Below are 27,525 nucleotides of genomic sequence, written 5' to 3'. Positions count from 1 at the left end.
CATCTCCAGCTTTCCCATTACTGTCTCCCAGGACAGCATCTCCAGCTTCACCATTACTGTCTCCCAGGACAGCACCTCCAGCTTCACCATTACTGTCTCCCAGGACAGCACCTCCAGCTTCACCATTACTGTCTCCCAGGACAGCACTATCAGCCCCCCATTTACTGACTACCAGGACATCATCTCCAGCCTTACAGTTTCTGACTACATGGCCAATATCAAGGGAAGTACCATTCAGCCCAGACCTTTTATGTTCCCATCTGTTGTAGAAAGCTTCCAGGTTTTCTATGAAAGCAGCTTTGATGTTGACCTCTTTTAATACCCTTGTGATTTTAGTCCACAGATTTATCTCATTTGGGCATACCCAAAAGCACTTCCCTGTTTTAATACTGCTTGTAGCTAGTTCTTGGATATCTGCACAAGGGGCGTGACACCAATTTCCACAAAAATGACAATTTATGCATGTGGAAGCCCGTTTGTTTGACTGACCACAGACTACACACAGCTTCATAATGATTTGAATGGTTGATTTACTGCAATTCTACTAGCAACCTCTTGAATATTCTATTAATAACCTGCTAGGTAGTGCACAACGAAACTGTTTGAAACCAGTCCAGGGTTCGGACCAGTCAAGGGTTCGGACCAGTCAAGGGTTCGGACCAGTCAAGGGTTCGGACCAGTCTATCTGATCTGATCAGTGGGTCACTTATTTAAACCATACTGGTCGGTGATTTGAGCTAACACATGAAGGATCTACTGGAAATTATCTACCCGAGTAATATGTGATTTGATTGATACAAAAGTATAACTTGCGTGTTGAAGACCCGGTGACTGCTGGCACTCCTACAATGACGAACGGTCGACCTCCACCCTTGTTTATCAATCGCTGTATCTAGCTTTTCTGTTGCGACAGTCAAAGGGTTAAAAATATGCTAGAAATGTTATAAATGGTGCAATGGTGACATTAAAAGACGGTTGACACAAACTCACTACCATTACAGTATGCTCCTCACTTAGCAACGAATTTGTTTAACGACGTGGTCTCAGGAATGGAACTTCGTCATTAAGTGAGGAGAGGCTGTATTTATTCGCACAAAAATATTTTTATTCACAAAAATGTAAAAGATTTACTGTTACACATTATTGTAATAGTGTAAATAATGTCAGCGCATCTGTGAACAAATATTAGACCGACCAGGTGGACATGTTGGATGCGTGATGTGATTTGTATACTCTGGAATACAGTGGACCCCCGGTTAACGAACTTTTTTCATTCCAGAAGTATGTTCAGGTGCCTGTACTGACCGAATTTTTTCCCATAAGGAATATTGTGAAGTAGATTAGTCCATTTCAGACCCCCAAACATACACGTACAAACGCACTTACATAAATACACTTACATAATTGGTCGCATTTGGAGGTGATCGTTAAGCGGGGGTCCACTGTATTGGCAAAAATTTAATATTTCTTTTATTATTGATTTTAATAATCCCCTACTTTGAGATCAGTTCCAAGCTACTTCCAGTCCTGAAACTAATCAAAATCTATTCTATTTCTGTAACATATCTTCCATTTTATCAGTCGATACCAAGAAACTGAGAATACAATCATAAAAACCATCCGAAAATACACCACAAAATCTATTTTCAACCAAAAACACAAGTTTTTTTTTTTTTACTCATTTTGCAATACATTGGGCAGGATTATTTTTGCATGGTGCACACTTATTGCATTGACCCATTCTCTCATATACAGTAGAACCTCAAATTTCGAACGTATCACTTATCGAACGTTTCAAAAATAGAATCCTTTTCTCGAACCAACTTTGTCCCTATTATTGAATGCGCCCCTATTTTTGGACCGCCGGGTACCGGACCTGTCCGCCAGCCCGCTCTGTCCATGTCCCTGCGCAGGCACTGTGAGCCAGTCTGGCTTTGTTGATGCTTGAGTGAACACTAACCTGCGCTCTCATTCAAACATTTTACGATTATTTCATTGTGTTTAGTGCTTGTGGGACTGTGAAATAAGCCACCATGGGCCCAAAGAAACTTGCTAGCGGTACCCCTGTGGTAAAGAAAGTGAGAAACACCATAGATGTGAAGAAGGAAATAATACAGAAGTATGAGAGTGGTGTGAGACTTGCTGAGCTTGCCAGGATGTATGGGAAAAACAAGTCAACCATCGGTTCTATCCTGGCAAAGAAAGAACAAATCAAGGAAGCTGATGTTGCAAAAGGTGTTAATATGTTAACCAAAAAAAGACCACAAATAGTTGAAGAGGTTGAGAAGTTGTTGCTGGCGTGGATCAAGGATAAAGAGATTGCAGGTGATTGTGTTTCAGAGACAATTATTTGCCTGGAACCAGTTCAGTGACAGAACCATGTCCCATTTTAGGGAATTGTTAAAGAGGTGCCAGAAACAGAGGACTGTAGACAGTTATTTTGTGAGACAGGGGTCCAATGGCTCTCAAGCTGGTCCTAGTGGCATTAAAAGACAGAGAAGGGAAGTAACCCCAGAGAGGGCTTTACCTGAAGTCCTCATGGAGGGGGATTCTCCTTCCAAACACTAACCCCAGCTCCCTCTCTCCTCCTCTCTATCTTCCAGATGCCATCACCAATCTTCAATAAAGGTAAGTAAAAATGTTATTTTATATTTATATACATAATTGAACACTATAGTATTTGTTGTGTGTATGTAAAAGTGTAATTAATCTCTCTAAAATGTATTTTTTTGTGAATATTTTTGGGTTTCTGGAATGAATTAATTGTATTTCCATTATTTCTTATGGGAAATATTGCTTCGATTTTCAGACTTTTCGAATTTAGAACTAGCTCCTGGAACAGATTAAGTTCGATATTTGAGGTTCCACTATATAGGCCCAAATTTACCACACATAGCTTATCTGAATGAGCTCAGCTCATTCAGATAATTGTGAATGAGCTGAGCTCATTGAGAACTATGGCACTGACACTGGCTTCAAAGCCTTTGAACTATGGCATGGACCCTGAAAAGGCTAAAATTCCACGTCTCCGAGGTACATCATCATCAATAAGTGTAATCTGTTTTAGATGTGCCAGAGTTCTCCCCAGTTATGTCTATGAGATGTTAATTCTGGACATTACCTGTGAAATTTGTAGTACATAATTTCTCACAAATATAATACATGACCATAAGTCAATGATTATTGTTGCATCAATTACTTTTACTAACATAATCAATGCTATATGAAAATGCTACGTTATTTTACTGTTTATAATGCTAATCATTGTTTATTTGTGAATACCTGCTAATAACTACAGAAACAGAGCTAAGCTTGTTGCATCATCACTTCAGTTATTTGTATTATAATCATAACTAGGCACTTGACCCACAAGGGCAGTTATTTGTAGCTTCAGAATTAGAGCTAAGCTTGTGGTGCCATGACTTCAGTTGTTCATGCTACTGGAACAGAGCTAAACTTGTGGTGATGTTCTGTTACTTGTTTCAAGTTCCTAGTTGTTTCAGGTTCCTAGTTGTTTCCAGTTCCTAGCTTTTTCAAGTTCCTAGTTGTTTCCAGTTCCTAGTTGTTTCCAGTTCCTAGTTTTTTCCAGTTCCTATTTTTTTCCAGTTCCTAGTTGTTTCAAGTTCCTAGTTACTTCAAGTTTTTACTTGTTTCCAGTTCCTAGTTGTTTCCAGTTCCTACTTGTTTTCAGTTCCTAGTTGTTTCCAGATCCTAGTAGTTTTATCACTACCTCCTCTCGTATATGTGAAAGAATGTGCATCATCAACTCCCACCTATAATGACATTAAAGCATTTCTGAATAAACACAGTCTGTTGCTGGTAGTTGTCGATTTTTTTTTGTTTTCAATTTTTCTTGAAATCAGTGTAAATATTGAATAATATAATATTGTTTGATTAAAAAAATGTAGTGCTGGTGTGACTTTTGGAAAATTTTCCAGCCACAAGAGAACCAGCACACAGGTTGGAGGGTTGCGTCGAAATGTGACGTAGTCTAAAATAATTGGAGTAATAGAGAAAAAATCTGGTTAATCATGCCTGATAACGAGAGTGTATTGGCACAAATTGAGGACTTTGAAATAAGTAAATGTTGTGGGTTCCTGTAATTATGAAATTCAAGAGTGACTTAGCTACAATAAAGTTGATAAGTTGAATATAAGAGACGTGGCTTAGTCTGGGAAGGTGGCACGCCTCAGTTCACTATATTAGATTTCTGTGTTGGCCAACCTCTAGTATATCTGTGTGTTAGAGAAGCGTTAGGATGTGAGACCCGAGTAATATTCAGGTAAGTGTTCATCAAGATATTGTATTTATAATGATGCACTTATTATGTAATGTAAAATTTATATATACATTCTCCTATAAATGTGTATAGTTTGTGGACCAAATCGCTAATTAGTAAAGTCAGGTCATTAATAATCCATATACAGTCCACAAACCTAATTTACCAGTATTACTGGTCTAAATTTAATAATTCATAACTATTTAACCCCTTCAGGGTCCAAGGCCAAAATCTGAAGTGGTGCCCCAGTGTCCAAGAATTTTCAAAAAAAAAAAATTTATTTTTTCTTATGAAATGGTAGAGAATCTTTTTGTGAAGGTAATAAAACAAAAAGTACGAAATTTGATGGAAAATTGACGAAATTATGCTCTCGCGAATTTTGATGTGTCAGTGATATTTACAAATCGGCGATTTTGCCGACTTTGACTCCCATTTTAGGCCAATTACATCATTCCAGTCGACCAAATTCTTAGCTATTTCACTAGTATTACTTCTATTCTATCGATTGAGCACAAGAAATAGCCAAGTCAACTGTTTCAACTACAAAATAAAGTGATCGGAAATTGGTAATTTGGCCAGTTTAACACAAAGTTCAAAATATTCCAATTTCAAAATAGGGTCCAGAATAAACAATGTAGGTATTCCTGGCACTAAACTAACATTTCCTCGGTTCATTAGTTATGTTTTGAGTGAGGCTTTACAAATAAATCCCATTTTGATTTTTTATTCACATAATCAATTTTTATTCACACCAAAAAATAGAAGATTTACTGTTATGCAATATTGTAATAATTGTATAAATATCATCACCACATTTGTGAATGTATATTAGACCCACCAGCTGGCGTGTATTAGACGTGTGAGGTCGTTTGTTTACTCTTGAATATCGGCAAAAATTTAACATTTCTGCTACTTTGAGCTCAGTTTCAAGCCATTTCCAGTGCTAAAATCAATCAAAATCATCTCTATTTCTGTAATATGTCTTCCATTCTATCAAATGAGACCAAGAAATTGCAAATACAACTATAAAAAACATACGAAAAAACACTGCAAAGTTGCTGTTTTAATCGAAAATCGTGGTTTCAGTTTTTTTCTCTCATTATACACAGTGTGCTGCAGGATTTGTTTTATGTGGTGCACACATACCACATAGATGTATTCTCTCATATCTAGGCCCAAGTGTACCACTCAGAGTGAGCTGAGTTCATGACGTAGATCTACGGTTTGGACCCTCAACGTAAAGCCGTAGATCTACGGGACGGACCCTGAAAGGGTTAAAGGTCTGGCTTATGTGAGTGTGGGATGAGTTGGTGGGTATCGAAGGAGGGATACTGTTGTGACCTAGTGTTCCTAAAATCCTACCCATCTCTGAGGTACAACTAATATCTGTAAGTGTTATGTCTGTTTTAATTGTGCCCTCCCCAAATGTGTGTGTAATAATTCAGGACTGTGCCTGTAAACTTCATATACATAATTTCTCACAGTAGTTATATTATGAGAAGAACCTGGAGTAAGAAACTTTTTAAAAAAAAAAATGATCAAAGTATGAGGCAAAGTAGGAAGGTCTTAAGGTCTTTGTATTGTGAAGTAAAAAAAATTAAACCATTGTAATACCTAGTGTCATTAATATCTTTGTAAAGGATAATTAGCTGATTCAGTTAGTTTAATATCTTTATTATGCACCCCATACCCATCCTGTGGGTGGTAGTCAAGAGATTACAAACACACATTATGGATCCAGGAATTGGGACCCAATCATTCTGATGGCTAAGCAAGTTACAGTGGTAATGAACTATGTGTGAATTGGAAACAATGTTACTGAATAGTTTATGAATATATGAATTCAATCTCAAAATCATTGCAACGTAGATTATGTGTTTTCTGAATTATTTAAAATAAACAATATTTTATGATGGTATTGTTGAATTTAGAAAAGTTTAATTGGTTATGAGTTATTTACAACAGGCAACGTCATGGTATTTTTCCAGAATGGTTGGAATTTGCGACTGTGGATAAAATATTTAACATTTTTTGAAAGTTTTGAGTGAGTTCTTTCTGAATTCATGAATGTTTTTTTTTGTTTTGCATTCTAATGTATAATGATGCAGGGTGTAAGGGCTTAAATCATTTCTAAATTTCAAAAATTTGTTGTAAAAAAAAAAAAAAAAAAAAAAAAATCCTGAATCATTTATAACTGACGTCTCTATCATTCCCCAGATGGAATTTTTTTTATACAAATTCACATAAAATTGAGCTGCACAGACTATGGCAGTGATGGTTTCTGGTCCTAGACATGTCCAAGTATCATACTACATACCTATGCATACAGGGCAGATTTTTTTTACCATGCCACATTGCATATTACAAAATAACTTGATATAGAGCATACTTTGACATACCTAGCTGAAATACCTGATTTCACACACCTAGCCAGATAGTTATACAAATCACTTTATTTTATACACAAAAGATTTATACTCGTACTGTATAGTCATAAAAGTTATTAGATTTTATACATACAGTATTTATATACTGTAGTTTGTCATACAAATCATACAAATCATTGACAAGAGATTTATATGGAAAATCTATTCTCATATAAACTGTTTATATAATTCTAAAGCTATGTTATTGATACAGTGTTATTGTGTAAAAGATAAAAATTAATTGTATATATATTTCAAAATATGAATTAAGATACACAATATTTAATATTCAAAATTATCTTCTACCCTCATACAAAAATAGAATTTTTGATTGTCAGTTTGAGCCAAAATACATAATTTTATATATTATACAAATCTATAAAAGTATATTTTATGTATTGTTTATAATATTTCAATAGATAATTGTCTTCTTTGTAACTGAACAGAAGATAATAATGTTTTGTGCTAATTTGTGAGTAGTCTTGAGAAAATATATTAAACTACGATATAAAGTTCATCTTGTTAAATATACATTAAAGCCTAAATAAAGTCATAAGATATGATGTACCTGTCTAACTGTTACTGTTATTGCTTAATTCTGGCAAGTTCAAATATATTTACCTATAATATACAGGTGTTTTTGACAGGGTGCATGATGACCTATTCACTTATTTGATTTTCAAAATTAAGAGAGGGGCAACGTATTATTCAGAAATTATATTGCTCTAATTATAATGTTTCTAAGTGATATGGCAGAACAGTTATTTGAGGCATTTACTACCCCCCCCTCATTGCCTGCCTGGGGGCCATAGTCCACTGCTCGAGAAACCTGATCTAATACACCTCCTTTGAACTTCAAGGTTGCAAAACCTATAGACATCTTTTGAGTCGACTAGGGATAATTAACCAGTGAGGTGAAGAGGTAAACAAATTCACCCTATGAGCAACATCTCATATTTATCTGAATTTTGAAAATATACAGTGGACCCCCGGATAACGATCAGCTCCCAACTCGACCAATTATGTAAGTTTATTTTTGTAAGTGCTTTTGTAGGTGTATTTTTAGGGGTCTGAAATGGACTAATCTAATAAACAATATTTCTTATGGGAACAAATTCGGTCTATAACGGCACCCAAACAGACTTCTGGATTGAAATAATATCGTTATGCGGGGGTCCACTGTATATTGAAAAGTTCATTGTTTTATTTTTTATTATATTTTGGAAACTGCTTTTTTTTATGGCAGTTCTTATAACCAATGTTAGGATAATGTTTAACTTTACTCTCCAGAGCACCTCATATGCTATACATGGAAGCCTCCGTCAACATAGTAATGAAGTATGTGGTTTTTCAAAGATTCTTATACTGTATTCAGGAATTTTGGGTTAATGTGAGCTCTTGGGTGTACAGCATGAGTTTTGGGCTGGTGTGTGCACAGTAGCACAATCCTGCCTCAGCTCACACCATACGTTACACATAAACCAAATTCTAAGAAATAACAAGAGGGTAATTAGGCACTTAATTATTCCCAGAGTTTCCTTAGCTCCTGCTGAGCTTGACAACTACGTGACTCTGCCTAAACAAATACAACACTTCGGTACAAAACATCTCTAAATAAAGCTCTCAGGTGAAGACATTCATAAACATATATGGAGATCAAAATAACATTCTTAAGCAATTTCCATAATTCCTATGAATATCAATGAATTTCTTTCCTATTAACATAGTTTATTTTTTTTTATCAGAAAATTCAGTTCCAGTTACAGTGGGATTGCTAATATCTTGGATATGTGTACAGTGTGAGTGGCTTTGTGACCTGTGAGTGAGTATGATTGTACTTGGTAAGAATAAGTGGCTCCTGTGTGATCAACTGGAGTTTCTTCAATGGCTAAGCAGTGGTGGACTATGAGCAGGTGGAACCCTGGGCCAGCACTTATATATGCAAAATATTTATATATTTATACATTAAAATCTATTCATGTTTGTTATGGCTTAATATGTTGCACAAAAAAATACTGTACACCAAAATTAGTTTGAGAATATAATGGTTCATTTCTTATGTTCCATTAAAGCCAATTTCTTGTATACAAAATACAGCCACGGAGCCCCTTACACCCAGGAGCTTCGGGGGCCTCTGAGGCAACTGCCGTTCTTGCCTTTACGTTATTCTGCCACTGTCAGGCTAAGCACATCTAATAATCATCTAGATGTTTATGGGTTTCTCTTCAGAACCGGGCCAGAGAAGGATGATTGTGGATGCGAGTCCTTCCAGTCACGGTACAAGTAGAAGGAGCCCACAGCATAGGTCAGCATATTGAAAACACCAAAAACCTGAAAAATAAAAATTGTTTTAAACTGTGAGTCTATAATGATAACTAACACATTAAGACTGTAACTAATTTTAACGGCTATTTTCTCACTCCACAGTTTTAGGTCAGATTTCTTTATTGAATGCCACAAACTGCCAGCAGCCTGTGCACACACACACACACACACACACACACACACACACACACACACACACACACACACACACACACACACACACACACACATATATCACAGCCTGTCTAATAAGCCATTTGTAGGAAATAGTTTCATTTCATCTTGAAACTTGTACTTTTGTTTCAGCAATACTTCTTCCATCTGATGATAGAACACTGATGAGCGAAAACAATTGAAATAAAGTAAATATATTATTATTATTATTATTATTATTATTATTATTATAATCAAGGGGGAAGCGCTAAACCCGGAGGATTATACAGCACCTGGGGGGGGGGGATGTGGAAGGCATTCAGGCTTAATTCGGGGAACTGGAGCACAGATCCAATTCCCTAAATCAAGAGCCCCTCACCAACATCAAGGAACCTTCCTTGAGGGGAAAGTAAATATAGAATACCTGAATAAATTTAAGAATATAAGAATGAAGGAACACAGCAGCAGGCCTTCTGGCCAATTCTTTGCAGGCCCTTCTTAAACGTTTCAAGGTTGGTGCCATACTAGTACACATAAATTCTAGCAGCTTCAAATTAAGCGGGAAACAACTGGTAGGCTTAGATGTGAGAGAATGGGTCTGCGTGGTCAGTGTGCGCAGTAGAAAAAAAATTCTGGGACCCAGTGGTGCATTGTGGGAACGCCATTTTAGTAGACCTTGTTCACCATGCCTCGCGGTAAGAAGCTCCTCACTCCTCAGCAAATTGGGACACTTGTGTTCCCCAGTGACAGTTCTAATACAGATGGAGCTGAGGGTGTCCCTCAGGGATGCGTTCTGAGCACAACACTTTTTCTCCTTGCTATAAATGATTTGGCCTCTAGTCTTCCATCCAATATTTGGTCATCACTCTATGTTGATGACTTCGCTATAGCTTGTGCAGGCGCTGACTGTCACCTCATTACAGTTTCTCTCCAGCATGCAGTCGACCGTGTTTCCAACTGGGCCACCACGCATGGGTTTAAATTTTCCAGTACCAAAACTCACCAAATTACTTTCACTAGACGCTCTGTCATCTCTGATCATCCTTTGTACCTCTATGGCTCACGTATCCCTGAACGTGATACAGTCAAGTTTCTAGGCCTTCTCTTTGACCGTAAGTTATCCTGGAAACCTCGCATTACCTCTCTGAAGGCAACTCGTCACAACCGGCTGAACCTTCTTAAAACCCTTGCTCATCTTTCATGGGGAGCTGATTGTTGAACTCTCCTTCACCTACATTCAGCCCTCATTTTATCGAAACTCGATTATGGTGATCAGATCTATTCAGCGGCTTCTCCTACTACTCTCTCGAGCCTTAATCCCATCCATCACCAGGGATTACGTTTGTGCCTTGGTGCTTTTCGCTCTTCCCCTGTTGAGAGCCTCTATGCAGAAGCGAATATTCCATCCTTGTCTGATCGCCATGATGCCCATTGCCTTCACTACTATGTTCACTCTCATGATCTCCGCAATCCTTCCATATATAGAATAGTCACCAATGTTAGTAGACATTCTTTATTTGTTCATCGCCCCAGTTTGCTCCGTCCCTTTTCTCTTCAACTACATTCGCTCTTGTCTTCCCTTCAGTTACCACCTGTCTATGTTCATGTAGCATCTCACTTTTCTCTACCCTCCCTGGGAAGTTCCAGCTGTTCGAGTCTGTTCTTTCTCACTCCCTTGCACGAAAGCCCAACTGCCTACGGTAGCTTCCCGCTCCCTTTTTCTTGACCACTTCCGCTCTCATTTTCGTGCCGTCGCAGTGTACACAGATGGCTCTAAGTCGGATTCGCAGCAGTGTTTCTGGACAGTGTCGTGCGAGGACATTTACTGTCCTCGGCTAGCATTTTTACAACTGAATTGTATGCCATTCTTGCAGCACTTACCCGTATTGCATCTATGCCTGTGTCATCATTTGTGGTTGTCTCAGACTCCCTTAGTGCTCTTCAGGCTATACGAAAATTTGATACACCTCACCCCCTAGTCCTCTGTATCCAACTTTGGCTAGGCCGTATCTCTACCAAGCATAAAGATATTGTTTTTGTTGGGTCCCTGGTCATGTTGATGTACAGGGCAATGAACAGGCAGACACTGCTGCGCGGTCAGCAGTACATGACCTACCAGTTTCATATAGAGGTGTTCCATTTACGGACTATTTTGCTGTAATAGCTACCCACCTTCACACCTGTTGGCAACAACATTGGTCTAATCTACTTGGTAACAAACTTCATTCTATTAAACCGAGTATAGGTTACTGGCCGTCTTCTTGTCATCAGTGTCGAGGTTGGGAAACTACTCTCTCCCATCTTCACATTGGCCACACTCATCTTACTCATGGGTACCTCATGGAGAGGCAGCCTGTTCCTCTCTGAGAGACATGTCAGGTTCCAGTATCGGTTAGCCACATTCTGTTAGACTGCCCTCTCTATCAACGAGCATGCAGAATTTACCTCCACTCGATTACTTCTTTACCTTCCCTTCTTGCTGATGGACCCTCCTTTAATCCTGACTCTCTCATTGACTTCTTAACAACAATTGACTTACTCCACAAACTCTGATGACGATACCTTTCACACTCCCCTCCGCCCTTTCTACCTCAATCTCTTGCTACCCTTTACCCCTGTACTATCCACTGCCCTGTTGTTCTCTGTACCCTACTAATTATCCCTCTCCCTTTTGCCACCTGATACCCCTGCTTCCTTCCTGCCCTGCAGCGCTGTATAGCCCTTGTGGTTTAGTGCTTCTTTTTTTATAATAATAATAATAATAATAATGATCTAATACAGATGGAACTGCCAGTGAAGATGAGTTTCAAGGTTTTGGTGAGGTTGTGACCGAAACTAATGACCATAATACCGGTAATAGTGAGGAAAACCCAGACGACCCTCAGCCTTCCACCTCTGCTGCTGGGCCGTCTTGTTCACGTTCAGTTGTACCAGAATCAAAGAGGAAACTCCTATTTTCCCAAATCCCAGACTCAGATGTGAGCATTGGTGATGATAGTGATAGTGAATATGAACTCCAAGCTCTTGAAAACAGTGCCAGTAGTGATAGTGAAGTGGAATATTCTCCAGTGAAGTGTCAGTATATACGACGATATGTGCGCTCTGGTAGTGTGCCATATGCTATTCCAAGGGGAAGGAGTACATCTCGGAGTACATTCCATGGCTGTACAACAGGAACAGACAGTGAAAATAAAGATGATAGTGTTGCAATTGGGATGGAAAATGTGCATGGTAGTGGTGGTGCCGGCTGTGAGGCACCAGCAGTGGGCCATGCTGCCACCCACGCCGCTGCCTCAGCTGATCTACAAGAAAGGCCACCATCCCCCACCCACCCACCACAACCACCTGTCAATATCCAGTACCCACCAGCAGACCGCACCTGGGATTGGCAGGAAGCAGCCAATTTTGTTCCCAATCCCCATCACTTTGATGAAAGTCAAAGTGGAATACGGCCATCTTGTACACTTGGGAACAATGCCAGTGAACTGGAATGTTTCGAGTTATTCTTTGACGAACCCCTGATTGAAATTATTGTCAGGGAAAGCAACAGATACTACGAGTACACCATGGCAAACAATACTTTCACCAAGCTCACGGCTACACCAGTGGAAGGAGACAACTGTAGCTGAGATGTATCTTTGGTTTGCCACAATAATGCTTATGCCACGTGTGTATAAGCACAGTGTGAAATCATACTGGTTAACAGACCGCCTGATTGCAACTCCAGGTTTCAGTGATATAATAAGAGTGAATCGATTTGCGCTACTATGCTTCACTTAGACAAAACCAGGTCTGACAGAAACGACAGGTTATATAAGATTAGGAATGTGTTTGTGCATCTGAAACAGAAATTCAATATGTATTTTTATCCCTTCAGGAAGCTTGTTATTAATGAGTCTTTGATTCTGTTCAAAGGAAGACTCTCATTCAAGCAATACATACCAAGCAAGAGGAAACGCTTTGGTATAAAATTGTGTGTTGTAGTGTTTTAGAATCTCAGGTTCAAGTGTTGAAGGAGATTCTTCTACTTCAGGAGGAAAATAGGAGGCTGAAGCTTCACATCGATGAGTTTGGGAGTGTGTGTGAGAATGATTTAGCTGGTAAGGAGGAAATGGTCACCAGCAGTGATGGTGGCAGCCGCTTTAAGTGGCAAGTGGTTCACAGTTCAGGAAGAAGGAAGATGAGGAGAGTTCATAGAGAAGATGTGAAGATAGGAAATCGATTCTCTGTTCTCCAAAACGAGTGTACATCAGTGGTTAGTGAGTTTGAATGTACCACTGATTCCCCTGCTAATCAAGGTAAGAATATTTTAATAGGCGATTCTCAAGTAAGATATATATGGACTGTGCATTGTGTAACAGAGACAGAAAGGTCAGACAGAGAGTGTGCCTTCCTGGAGCTGGTGTTGGTGACATAGTCAGCAGGTTGGATAATATTATGGCAGGTAATGGGAACAAGCCCATTATCTGTCTTAGTGCTGGGGGTAATGACAATATGAAGGGCAGGAGAGAGGAGCTGCTGCATAAGTACAGGTCAGCCATAGAAGTAGTTAGGTCTAAGGGAGGGATCCCAGTCATATATAGCATCTTGCCTAGAAAGGGAGTGGGCAGTGAATGGATGTCTAGGGCAATTGGTATAAATTAGTTTCTTTTTTCTTGAAATACCAGACGTATACTGTGAATTTCATATAACCTGTAGTTACCAGTGGTCGCAATATACACAACGAGAAGCAATTATTACTACAGAAAAAGCGTCCTTCCTCCAAAATTTCCACCAGTCAACTATAGTGATAATATAGCATTTATTGTGGTGGAGACGAAAAAAAACTAGAAAAGCTAGATACAGCGATTGATAAACAAGGGTTGAGGCTCGACCGTTCGTCATTGTAGGAGCTCCCAGAAATCACCGGTTCTTCAACACGCAAGTTATACTTTTGTATCAATCAAATCACATATTACTCGGGTAGATAATTTCAAGTAGATCCTTCATGTGTTAGCCCAAATCACCGACCAGTATGTTTTAAATAAGTGACCCACTGATCAGATCAGACTGGTTCCAAACCCTTGACTGGTCCGAACCCTTGACTGGTTTCAAACGGATTCGTTAGACAATAAAGCAGACTGTAAACGGATGGGGTTGTAGGCGCCCTTATCAAACATAAACAATAAATATAAATCAGGAACGTACACGGTAAGCTGTCCAATATACAAGTACAGTTAGAAATAGAAATACAAATAGCTAGAGCTTCATTTAAGGAGGTTATTAATAGAGTATTCAAGAGGTTGCTAGTAGAATTACAGTAAATCAACCATTCAAATCATTATGAAGCTCTGTGTAGTCTGCAGTCAATCGAACAAACGGGCTTCCACATGGATAAATTGTCATTTTTGTGGAAATTGGTGTCACGCCCCTTGTGCAGATATCCAAGAACTAGCTACAAGCAGTATTAAAACAGGGAAGTGTTTTTGGGTATGCCCAAATGAGATAAATCTGTGGACTAAAATCACAAGGGTATTAAAAGAGGATAACATCAAAGCTGCTTTCATAGAAAACCTGGAAGCTTTCTACAACAGATGGGAACATAAAAAGTCTGGGCTGAATGGTACTGCCCTTGATACTGGCCATGTAGTCAGAAACTGTAAGGCTGGAGGTGATGTCCTGGTAGTCAGTAAATGTGGGGCTGATAGTGCTGTCCTGGGAGACAGTAATGGTGAAGCTGGAGGTGCTGTCCTGGGAGACAGTAATGGTGAAGCTGGAGGTGCTGTCCTGGGAGACAGTAATGGTGAAGCTGGAGATTTTGTCCAGGTAGTCGGGAATTATACGCAGGAAGGAATACATATAAATGACCTCATAGGGGACAGGAGCCGTAGTGGGGAAACAAGTGTATTCAAAGACAAGATAAAACCAATATTGCAAACTAGAAATACCACAGGAAATAGCAAACAAGAGGACTCCACTAGCAATAGTGAGGATATATTACCAAAAACAACTGGTGGGAGCTCCATTGTTGGTGCTAGGGAGGATAGGAATAAGACAGGGGAAACATGCACCAACAGGGTATACAGTCACAGAAACCCAAGGCAAACAGAAACCAAGCCTGTGCACATACTATGCACTTGGTATCTGCAGACATGGGAAATCTGGAAAAACAGACGAGACATGCAGCTATGACCACCCTAGAAAATGCCATGCCCATATGACAACAGGAAAATGCAAACTCCCTTCCTGTAAGCTTTTTCACCCTGAAATGTGTACCTCTTCAGTACAGGAAAGACTGTGCAATAACTTAAATTGCCAGGCACACCATTTAAAGGGGACAAAAAGATACAAAACATCCAGGCCATGGGAAAACCTGGATAGCCACAGCCACTCAAGAGGGAGAGGTTTTTTAGTGCCAGGAAGGAAAAAAAACTGGCAGGAAATGGCAGAAATCATACACCAAATCCAGTCATTCCTGGGGTGGAACCACAGTCGATGGCCTCCACTCCAAACCAACAGATACAGATACTAATGCCGGAAAAAAAATCCCCCCCCAGTACCAACAATACCACCAGTCCGATGACATTCTTCTTTGCAAATATACAGGGTCTAAAGCCAGCAACAAACAAGAAAATACCTTTCATCCGTGGACTGCTTGCAGAGGCAAAGGCAATGTTCGCGGCTTTCACTGAGACCCACATAAAGGATCACTTGGACAACGAAATATGGATCCCAGGTTACAACCTATACAGATGTGACAGAGTGAACAGGCAAAAGGGGGGGGGTTGGCCTGTACATTGCAGAGTCACTTGTTTGCACAGAACTGCTTAATGCCTCAAATGATGTAGTGGAAGTTTTAGCAGTAAAGGTCGAGAACCAAAACCTAGTCATTGTGGTAGTCTACAAGCCTCCGGATGCAACATCCCAGCAATTCCAGGAACAGCTGTTAAAAATTGACCACTGTCTGGAAAATCTTCCAGCTCCTGCACCCAACATCTTGCTCCTGGGGGATTTCAACTTAAGGCACCTAAAATGGAGGAATATAGCAAATAATATTACCTGGAGTTTACCTGGAGAGAGTTTCGGGGGTCAACGCCCCCGCGGCCCGGTCTGTGACCAGGCCTCCTGGTGGATCAGCGCCTGATCAACCAGGCTGTTGCTGCTGGCTGCACGCAAACCAACGTACGAGCCACAGCCCGGCTGATCAGGAACTGACTTTAGGTGCTTGTCCAGTGCCAGCTTGAAGACTGCCAGGGGTCTGTTGGTAATCCCCCTTATGTGTGCTGGGAGGCAGTTGAACAGTCTCGGGCCCCTGACACTTATTGTATGGTCTCTTAACGTGCTAGTGACACCCCTGCTTTTCATTGGGGGAATGGTGCATCGTCTGCCAAGTCTTTTGCTTTCGTAGTGAGTGATTTTCGTGTGCAAGTTCGGTACTAGTCCCTCTAGGATTTTCCAGGTGTATATAATCATGTATCTCTCCCTCCTGCGTTCCAGGGAATACAGGTTTAGAAACCTCAAGCGCTCCCAGTAATTGAGGTGTTTTATCTCCGTTATGCGCGCCGTGAAAGTTCTCTGTACATTTTCTAGGTCGGCAATTTCACCTGCCTTGAAAGGTGCTGTTAGAGTGCAGCAATATTCCAGCCTAGATAGAACAAGTGACCTGAAGAGTGTCATCATGGGCTTGGCCTCCCTAGTTTTGAAGGTTCTCATTATCCATCCTGTCATTTTTCTAGCAGATGTGATTGATACAATGTTATGGTCCTTGAAGGTGAGATCCTCCGACATAATCACTCCCAGGTCTTTGACGTTGGTGTTTCGCTCTATTTTGTGGCCAGAATTTGTTTTGTACTCTGATGAAGATTTAATTTCCTCATGTTTACCATATCTGAGTAATTGAAATTTCTCATCGTTGAACTTCATATTGTTTTCTGCAGCCCACTGAAAGATTTGGTTGATGTCCGCCTGGAGCCTTGCAGTGTCTGCAATGGAAGACACTGTCATGCAGATTCGGGTGTCATCTGCAAAGGAAGACACGGTGCTGTGGCTGACATCCTTGTCTATGTCGGATATGAGGATGAGGAACAAGATGGGAGCTAGTACTGTGCCTTGTGGAACAGAGCTTTTCACCGTAGCTGCCTCGGACTTTACTCTGTTGACGACTACTCTCTGTGTTCTGTTAGTGAGGAAATTATAGATCCATCGACCGACTTTTCCTGTTATTCCTTTAGCGCGCATTTTGTGCGCTCTTACGCCATGGTCACACTTGTCGAAGGCTTTTGCAAAGTCTGTATATATTACATCTGCATTCTTTTTGTCTTCTAGTGCATTTAGGACCTTGTCGTAGTGATCCAGTAGTTGAGACAGACAGGAGCGACCTGTTCTAAACCCATGTTGCCCTGGGTTGTGTAACTGATGGGTTTCTAGATGGGTGGTGATCTTGCTTCTTAGGACCCTTTCAAAGATTTTTATGATATGGGATGTTAGTGCTATTGGTCTGTAGTTCTTTGCTGTTGCTTTACTGCCCCCTTTGTGGAGTGGGGCTATGTCTGTTGTTTTTAGTAACTGAGGGACGACCCCCGTGTCCATGCTCCCTCTCCATAGGATGGAAAAGGCTCGTGATAGGGGCTTCTTGCAGTTCTTGATGAACACAGAGTTCCATGAGTCTGGCCCTGGGGCAGAGTGCATGGGCATGTCATTTATCGCCTGTTCGAAGTCATTTGGCGTCAGGATAACATCGGATAGGCTTGTGTTAATCAAATTTTGTGGCTCTCTCATAAAAAATTAATTTTGATCTTCGACTCTCAGTCTGGTTAGCGGCTTGCTAAAAACTGAGTCATATTGGGACTTGAGTAGCTCACTCATTTCCTTGCTGTCATCTGTGTAGGACCCATCTTGTTTAAGTAGGGGCCCAATACTGGGCGTTGTTCTCGATTTTGATTTGGCATAGGAGAAGAAATACTTTGGGTTTCTTTCGATTTCATTTATAGGTTTTAGTTCTTCCCGCGATTCCTGACTCCTAAAGGATTCTTTTAGCTTAAGTTCGATGCTTGCTATTTCTCTGACCAGTGTCTCCCTGCGCATTTCAGATATATTGACCTCTTTTAGCCGCTCTGTTATTCTTTTCCGTCGCCTGTAAAGGGAGCGCCTGTCTCTTTCTATTTTACATCTACTCCTCCTTTTTCTTAGAGGAATAAGCCTTGTGCATACATCGAGTGCCACCGAGTTAATCTGTTCTAGGCATAAGTTTGGGTCTGTGTTGCTTAGTATATCTTCCCAGCTTATATCGGTTAGGACTTGGTTTACTTGGTCCCACTTTATGTTTTTGTTATTGAAGTTGAATTTGGTGAATGCTCCCTCGTGACTAGTCTCATTTTGTCGGTCTGGGGCTCCTCGCATACATGTCTGAACCTCAATTATGTTGTGATCTGAGTATATTGTTTTTGATATGGTGACATTTCTTATCAGATCATCATTGTTAGTGAATATGAGGTCTAGTGTATTCTCCAGTCTAGTAGGCTCTATTATTTGCTGGTTTAAATTGAATTTTGTGCAGAGATTTAAAAGCTCGTGTGAGTGTGAGTTTTCATCAGAGCTGCCTCCTGGTGTTATTACTGCAACAATATTATTTGCTATATTCCTCCATTTTAGGTGCCTTAAGTTGAAATCCCCCAGGAGCAAGATGTTGGGTGCAGGAGCTGGAAGATTTTCCAGACAGTGGTCAATTTTTAACAGCTGTTCCTGGAATTGCTGGGATGTTGCATCCGGAGGCTTGTAGACTACCACAATGACTAGGTTTTGGTTCTCGACCTTTACTGCTAAAACTTCCACTGTTGCAGTAATAACACCAGGAGGCAGCTCTGATGAAAACTCACACTCACACGAGCTTTTAAATATTTTTTTTATTATTATCACACCGGCCGATTCCCACCAAGGCAGGGTGGCCCGAAAAAGAAAAACTTTCACCATCATTCACTCCATCACTGTCTTGCCAGAAGGGTGCTTTACACTACAGTTTTTAAACTGCAACATTAACACCCCTCCTTCAGAGTGCAGGCACTGTACTTCCCATCTCCAGGACTCAAGTCCGGCCTGCCGGTTTCCCTGAATCCCTTCATAAATGTTACTTTGCTCACACTCCAACAGCACGTCAAGTATTAAAAACCATTTGTCTCCATTCACTCCTATCAAACACGCTCAAGCATGCCTGCTGGAAGTCCAAGCCCCTCGCACACAAAACCTCCTTTACCCCCTCCCTCCAACCCTTCCTAGGCCGACCCCTACCCCGCCTTCCTTCCACTACAGACTGATACACTCTTGAAGTCATTCTGTTTCGCTCCATTCTCTCTACATGTCCGAACCACCTCAACAACCCTTCCTCAGCCCTCTGGACAACAGTTTTGGTAATCCCGCACCTCCTCCTAACTTCCAAACTACGAATTCTCTGCATTATATTCACACCACACATTGCCCTCAGACATGACATCTCCACTGCCTCCAGCCTTCTCCTCGCTGCAACATTCATCACCCACGCTTCACACCCATATAAGAGCGTTGGTAAAACTATACTCTCATACATTCCCCTCTTTGCCTCCAAGGACAAAGTTCTTTGTCTCCACAGACTCCTAAGTGCACCACTCACTCTTTTTCCCTCATCAATTCTATGATTCACCTCATCTTTCATAGACCCATCCGCTGACACGTCCACTCCCAAATATCTGAATACGTTCACCTCCTCCATACTCTCTCCCTCCAATCTGATATTCAATCTTTCATCACCTAATCTTTTTGTTATCCTCATAACCTTACTCTTTCCTGTATTCACCTTTAATTTTCTTCTTTTGCACACCCTACCAAATTCATCCACCAATCTCTGCAACTTCTCTTCAGAATCTCCCAAGAGCACAGTGTCATCAGCAAAGAGCAGCTGTGACAACTCCCACTTTGTGTGTGATTCTTTATCTTTTAACTCCACGCCTCTTGCCAAGACCCTCGCATTTACTTCTCTTACAACCCCATCTATAAATATATTAAACAACCACGGTGACATCACACATCCTTGTCTAAGGCCTACTTTTACTGGGAAAAAGTTTCCCTCTTTCCTACATACTCTAACTTGAGCCTCACTATCCTCGTAAAAACTCTTCACTGCTTTCAGTAACCTACCTCCTACACCATACACTTGCAACATCTGCCACATTGCCCCCCTATCCACCCTGTCATACGCCTTTTCCAAATCCATAAATGCCACAAAGACCTCTTTAGCCTTATCTAAATACTGTTCACTTATATGTTTCACTGTAAACACCTGGTCCACACACCCCCTACCTTTCCTAAAGCCTCCTTGTTCATCTGCTATCCTATTCTCCGTCTTACTCTTAATTCTTTCAATTATAACTCTACCATACACTTTACCAGGTACACTCAACAGACTTATCCCCCTATAATTTTTGCACTCTCTTTTATCCCCTTTGCCTTTATACAAAGGAACTATGCATGCTCTCTGCCAATCCCTAGGTACCTTACCCTCTTCCATACATTTATTAAACAATTGCACCAACCACTCCAAAACTATATCCCCACCTGCTTTTAACATTTCTATCTTTATCCCATCAATCCCGGCTGCCTTACCCCCTTTCATTTTACCTACTGCCTCACGAACTTCCCCCACACTCACAACTGGCTCTTCCTCACTCCTACAAGATGTTATTCCTCCTTGCCCTATACACGAAATCACAGCTTCCCTATCTTCATCAACATTTAACAATTCCTCAAAATATTCCTTCCATCTTCCCAATACCTCTAACTCTCCATTTAATAACTCTCCTCTCCTATTTTTAACTGACAAATCCATTTGTTCTCTAGGCTTTCTTAACTTGTTAATCTCACTCCAAAACTTTTTCTTATTTTCAACAAAATTTGTTGATAACATCTCACCCACTCTCTCATTTGCTCTCTTTTTACATTGCTTCACCACTCTCTTAACCTCTCTCTTTTTCTCCATATACTCTTCCCTCCTTGCATCACTTCTACTTTGTAAAAACTTCTCATATGCTAACTTTTTCTCCCTTACTACTCTCTTTACATCATCATTCCACCAATCGCTCCTCTTCCCTCCTGCACCCACTTTCCTGTAACCACAAACTTCTGCTGAACACTCTAACACTACATTTTTAAACCTACCCCATACCTCTTCGACCCCATTGCCTATGCTCTCATTAGCCCATCTATCCTCCAATAGCTGTTTATATCTTACCCTAACTGCCTCCTCTTTTAGTTTATAAACCTTCACCTCTCTCTTCCCTGATGCTTCTATTCTCCTTGTATCCCATCTACCTTTTACTCTCAGTGTAGCTACAACTAGAAAGTGATCTGATATATCTGTGGCCCCTCTATAAACATGTACATCCTGAAGTCTACTCAACAGTCTTTTATCTACCAATACATAATCCAACAAACTACTGTCATTTCGCCCTACATCATATCGTGTATACTTATTTATCCTCTTTTTCTTAAAATATGTATTACCTATAACTAAACCCCTTTCTATACAAAGTTCAATCAAAGGGCTCCCATTATCATTTACACCTGGCACCCCAAACTTACCTACCACACCCTCTCTAAAAGTTTCTCCTACTTTAGCATTCAAGTCCCCTACCACAATTACTCTCTCACTTGGTTCAAAGGCTCCTATACATTCACTTAACATCTCCCAAAATCTCTCTCTCTCCTCTGCATTCCTCTCTTCTCCAGGTGCATACACGCTTATTATGACCCACTTCTCGCATCCAACCTTTACTTTAATCCACATAATTCTTGAATTTACACATTCATATTCTCTTTTCTCCTTCCATAACTGATCATTTAACATTACTGCTACCCCTTCCTTTGCTCTAACTCTCTCAGATACTCCAGATTTAATCCCATTTATTTCCCCCCACTGAAACTCTCCTACCCCCTTCAGCTTTGTTTCGCTTAGGGCCAGGACATCCAACTTCTTTTCATTCATAACATCAGCAATCATCTGTTTCTTGTCATCCGCACTACATCCACGCACATTTAAGCAACCCAGTTTTATAAAGTTTTTCTTCTTCTCTTTTTTAGTAATTGTATACAGGAGAAGGGGTTACTAGCCCATTGCTCCCGGCATTTTAGTCGCCTCATACGACACGCATGGCTTACGGAGGAAAGATTCTTTTCCACTTCCCCATGGACAATAGAAGAAATAAAAAAGAACAAGAGCTATTTAGAAAAAGGAGAAAAACCTAGATGTATGTATATATATATATGCATGTGCGTGTCTGTGAAGTGTGACCAAAGTGTTAGTAGGAGTAGCAAGCAAATAATAGAGCCTACTAGACTGGAGAATACACTAGACCTCATCTTCACTAACAATGATGATCTGATAAGAAATGTCACCATATCAAAAACAATATACTCAGATCACAACATAATTGAGGTTCAGACATGTATGTGTGGAGCCCCAGACCGACATAATGAGACTAGTCACGAGGGAGCATTCACCAAATTCAACTTCAATAACAAAAACATAAAGTGGGACCAAGTAAACCAAGTCCTAACCGATATAAGCTGGGAAGATATACTAAGCAACACGGACCCCAACTTGTGCCTAGAACAGATTAACTTGGTGGCACTCAATGTATGCACAAGGCTTATTCCTCTAAGAAAAAGGAGGAGTAGATGTAAAACAGAAAGAGACAGGCGCTCCCTTTACAGGCGACGGAAAAGAATAACAGAGCGGCTAAAAGATGACAAGGATGTCAGCTACAGCACCGTGTCTTCCTTTGCAGATGACACCCGAATCTGCATGACAGTGTCTTCCATTGCAGACACTGCAAGGCTCCAGGTGGACATCAACCAAATCTTTCAGTGGGCTGCAGAAAACAATATGAAGTTCAACGATGAGAAATTTCAATTACTCAGATATGGTAAACACGAGGAAATTAAATCTTCATCAGAGTACAAAACAAATTCTGGCCACAAAATAGAGCGAAACACCAACGTCAAAGACCTGGGAGTGATCATGTCGGAGGATCTCACCTTCAAGGACCATAACATTGTATCAATCGCATCTGCTAGAAAAATGACAGGATGGATAATGAGAACCTTCAAAACTAGGGAGGCCAAGCCCATGATGACACTCTTCAGGTCACTTGTTCTATCTAGGCTGGAATATTGCTGCACACTAACAGCACCTTTCAAGGCAGGTGAAATTGCTGACCTAGAAAATGTACAGAGAACCTTCACGGCGCGCATAACGGAGATAAAACATCTCAATTACTGGGAGCGCTTGAGGTTCCTAAACCTGTATTCCCTGGAACGCAGGCGGGAGAGATACATGATTATATACACCTGGAAAATCCTAGAGGGACTAGTACCGAACTTGCACACGAAAATCACTCACTACGAAAGCAAAAGACTTGGCAGATGATGCAACATCCCCCCAATGAAAAGCAGGGGTGTCACTAGCACGTTAAGAGACCATACAATAAGTGTCAGGGGCCCGAGACTGTTCAGCTGCCTCCCAGCATACATAAGGGGGATTACCAACAGACCCCTGGCAGTCTTCAAGCTGGCACTGGACAAGCACCTAAAGTCGGTTCCTGATCAGCCGGGCTGTGGCTCGTACATTGGTTTGCGTGCAGCCAGCAGCAACAGCCTGGTTGATCAGGCTCTGATGCACCAGGAGGCCTGGTCACAGACCGGGCCGCGGGGGCGTTGACCCCCGGAACTCTCTCCAGGTAAACTCCAGACAGGTACTGCAAGGAACTTGCAATCCCATTCATTGATAACTGGGACCTATTCTTTGGCAAACATGATATGTATGCAAGGGATGGGGTTCATCTCTCTGGGGATGGAGTGGTTGCATTAGCCAATTTGACTGAGAGGGTAATTGATAACTTGTCTAGGAATTTAAACTGATAGATTATAGAGGTATGGGTGTTTGTGGGAAAGAATCAGGCTGCAGCATTAGGGTTAAAAACAGCAGTTATTACCGGGATACCTCAGGGATATGTTTAAAAAACAATATTCAAAATAAAGTTGATAGTAATGGCAAGTCAATTGATCAACAAACAAAGAGAGATAGTAGAGGGCAACGAGTGACTAGCTCCCTTAAGGTTTACTATACAAATAGTAGGAGTCTAAGAAATAAGATAGATGAGCTAAAATTACTTGCAAGTGTAGGTAATATAGATATTATTGGTATAACAGAGACCTGGTTCAACCTGAAAGCTAGAGAAATGTCTTCTGAATGCAACATACAGGGTTATAAACTATTCCACACTGATAGGGTCAACAGGAAGGGTGGTGGGGTGGTGATGTATGTCAGAGAAAATTTAAATTGTCTTAGATATGATATAAGATTAGAAGCATCGAACACAGAATCTGTTTGGCTACATTTTCTCGAGGGACGTGACAAATTAATTTTGGGTGTGATTTATAGGCCCCAAACCTTGATAGGGAGTGCAGTAAGCTGTTATGGGACGAAATTCATAAGGCATCTAGATATGAAAATGTTGTGATAATGGGAGATTTTAACTTTAGACAAATTGATTGGAACAATATGACAGGATATCTTGAGTCTAGCAACTTTCTTGATACGGTTCAGGATTGCTTTTTAAACAGGTTGTGACAGAACCAACTAGAGGAAACAATTTGCTTGACTTGGTTCTTGCCAACAAAGATTCACTAATTAATAATCTTGAGGTTAATAATGAGCTTGGGGAAAGTGATAACAAATCACTTAGCTTCAATATATCATGGAATTACCCAGATAACTGCAATCAAATCTCTGTCCCAGATTTTTGCTTGGCCGACTTCATGGGACTGAAAAATTACCTGGGTGGGCTAAATTGGGGTGTCCTGACTATGGATCAGGTAGGTGATCTTGGTTGCCAATATGACGTTTTTCAGAGCATAGCTCTAGCTGCCCAGACAACTTTTGTTCTGAGTAGGGAAATTAGATCTAAAAAAAATGATCCCAAATGAAAGAACAATAGATTAAAACATCTCGCTGGTCTAAAGAGAGGCATATATAGGCGTATCAAAAGAGGGGATGGGCAGTTAAGAAATCAATATATTCAATTAGAGAGAGAAATAAAGAAAGGAATAAGAAAAGCAAAAAGGGATTATGAGGCTAAGGTCACAAGAGATTCAAAGACTAACCCAAAAGGGTTCTTTCAGGTATACAGATGTAAGATTTGGGACAAGATTGGCCCACTTAAAAGTAACTCTGGTCAGTTCACTGACAGTGATAAGGATATGTGTGAAATTCTCTATACCTATTCCTCTCAGTTTTCACCCAGGAAAATACTAGCGATATTCCTGAAATAATAGATTATGTAGAACAGGATGATGATAAACTATTCACGATTGCGGTAACTAGTAACATGGTCCTCAGACAAATAGAGAAACTAAAACCTAACAAATCCCCAGGCCCTGATGAACTGTTTGCAAGGGTATTAAAGGAATGTAAAGAGGAACTTAGCATATCTTTGGCTAATCTTTTTAACATATCACTACAAACTGGCATAGTGCCTGATAAGTGGAAAATGGCAAATGTAATACCTATTTACAAGGCAGGTGACAGGTCCTTAGCTTCGAACTATAGACCAATAAGCCTTACCTCCATAGTGGGAAAATTTATGGAATCAATAATTGCTGAAGCAATTCGTAGCCATCTTGATAGGCACAGATTGATTAATGAATCTCAACACGGTTTTACAAAGGGGCGTTCCTGTCTTACGAATTTACTAACTTTTTTCACTAAGGTGTTTGAGGAGGTAGATCATTGTAATGAATATGATATTGTGTATATAGACTTCAGTAAGGCTTTCAATAGAGTTCCACACCAGAGGCTATTGGGGAAACTTAAGGCACATGGAATAGGAGAAATTTTTTCCTGGGTAGAAGCATGGCTGACAAATAGGCAGCAGAGAGTTTGCATAAATGGGGAGAAATCAGAATGGGGGCATGTCACAAGCGGTGTTCCTCGGGGGTCATTGTTGGGCACATTGTTGTTCACAATTTACATAAACGACATAGATGAGGGAATACATAGCAACATAAGCAAATTTGCTGATGACACCAAAACAGGCTGTCTAGTTCATTCTAATGAGGACACTAGAGCACTCCAGGATGATTTGAATAGACTGATGCAATGGTCGGAGAAGTGGCAGATGCAGTTTAATATCGACAAATGCGAAGTTCTAAATGTTGGACAGTTAAATAGCCATGCCACATATAAACTAAATAATGTAGATCTTAATACTACCGATTGCGAAAAGGATTTAGGAGTTCTGGTTAGCAGTAATCTAAAACCAAGACAACAGTGCATTAGTGTTCGCAATAAAGCTAACAGAATTCTTGGCTTCATATCTAGAAGTATAAATAATAGAAGTTCTCAGGTTGTTCTTCAACTCTATATATCCTTGGTTAGGCCTCATTTAGACTATGCTGCTCAGTTCTGGTCACCGTATTACAAAATGGATATAAATGCTCTGGAAAACGTACAGAGGAGGATGACAAAGGTGATCCCATGTATCATAAATCTTCCCTATGAGGATAGACTGAAGGCCCTGAATCTGCACTCTCTCGAAAGGCGTAGAATTAGGGGAGATATGATCAAGGTGTATAAATGGAAAACAGGAATAAATAAAGGGGATGTAAATAGTGTGCTGAAAATTTCCAGCCAAGACAGGACTCTCAGCAGTGGTTTCAAGTTTGAAAAATTCAGATTCAGGAAGGATATTGGAAAGCACTGGTTTGGTAATAGAGTTGTGGATGAGTGGAACAAACTCCCGAGTACAGTTATTCAGGCTAAAACGTTGTGTAGTTTTAAAAATAGGTTAGATAAATACATGAGTGGGTGTGGGTGGGTGTGAGTTGGACCTGACTAGCTTGTGCTGCTGGGTCTGGTACCGTGCCCATTCCTTGAGTGGAGGTGATCAGACTGGGTGGGTCATTGGGCTAATCAGGGGGGAGGGGGTCATGGACCTGCTCCGCATGGGTCAGCAGGCCTGTTGCAGTGTTCCTTCTTTCTTAGGTTCTTATGTACTGTGGTCTTGTATTGGATATAATTGCATACACTGGAAGTAATACATTGCGAGATACCAGAAAGTTACTGGGTATCTCTGGTGATGTGGTTAGAACGATGATGGAACCATATCTTGGTAAAGGACATATTTTATATACTGACAACTGTTACACAAGCCCTTTACTCAGTGATTTCTTGCAAGTGAACATGACAGATGTGTGTGGCACAGTGCATGCAAATCATAAACATATGCCCAGGTTCGACGCTGGCACTCGTAGAGGTGAGGTGCAAACCTTTGCTGCCAA

The 27,525-nt window shown here is 40.6% G+C and overlaps 1 protein-coding gene across 3 annotated transcripts in view; it reads right to left on the bottom strand.

Annotated features, from left to right (window-relative positions):
- Positions 1 to 5,937: 5,937 nt before the first annotated feature.
- LOC128694173 (CKLF-like MARVEL transmembrane domain-containing protein 4) overlaps positions 5,938 to 27,525 on the bottom strand; it is a 535,755-nt gene continuing 514,167 nt past the window's right edge. For all 3 annotated transcript variants that reach the window (XM_070093830.1, XM_070093831.1, XM_053784148.2), the window contains one exon: positions 5,938 to 9,036. In XM_070093830.1, coding sequence (XP_069949931.1) covers positions 8,917 to 9,036 — 120 coding nt within the window. In that variant the 3' untranslated portion in view covers positions 5,938 to 8,916. The remainder of the gene's footprint in view (positions 9,037 to 27,525) is intronic.

The sequence above is a fragment of the Cherax quadricarinatus genome, chromosome 43 (genome assembly GCF_038502225.1).
Source record: "Cherax quadricarinatus isolate ZL_2023a chromosome 43, ASM3850222v1, whole genome shotgun sequence".
NCBI classification, from domain to species: domain Eukaryota; kingdom Metazoa; phylum Arthropoda; class Malacostraca; order Decapoda; family Parastacidae; genus Cherax; species Cherax quadricarinatus.
This window is presented reverse-complemented; position numbering and strand designations above follow the sequence as displayed.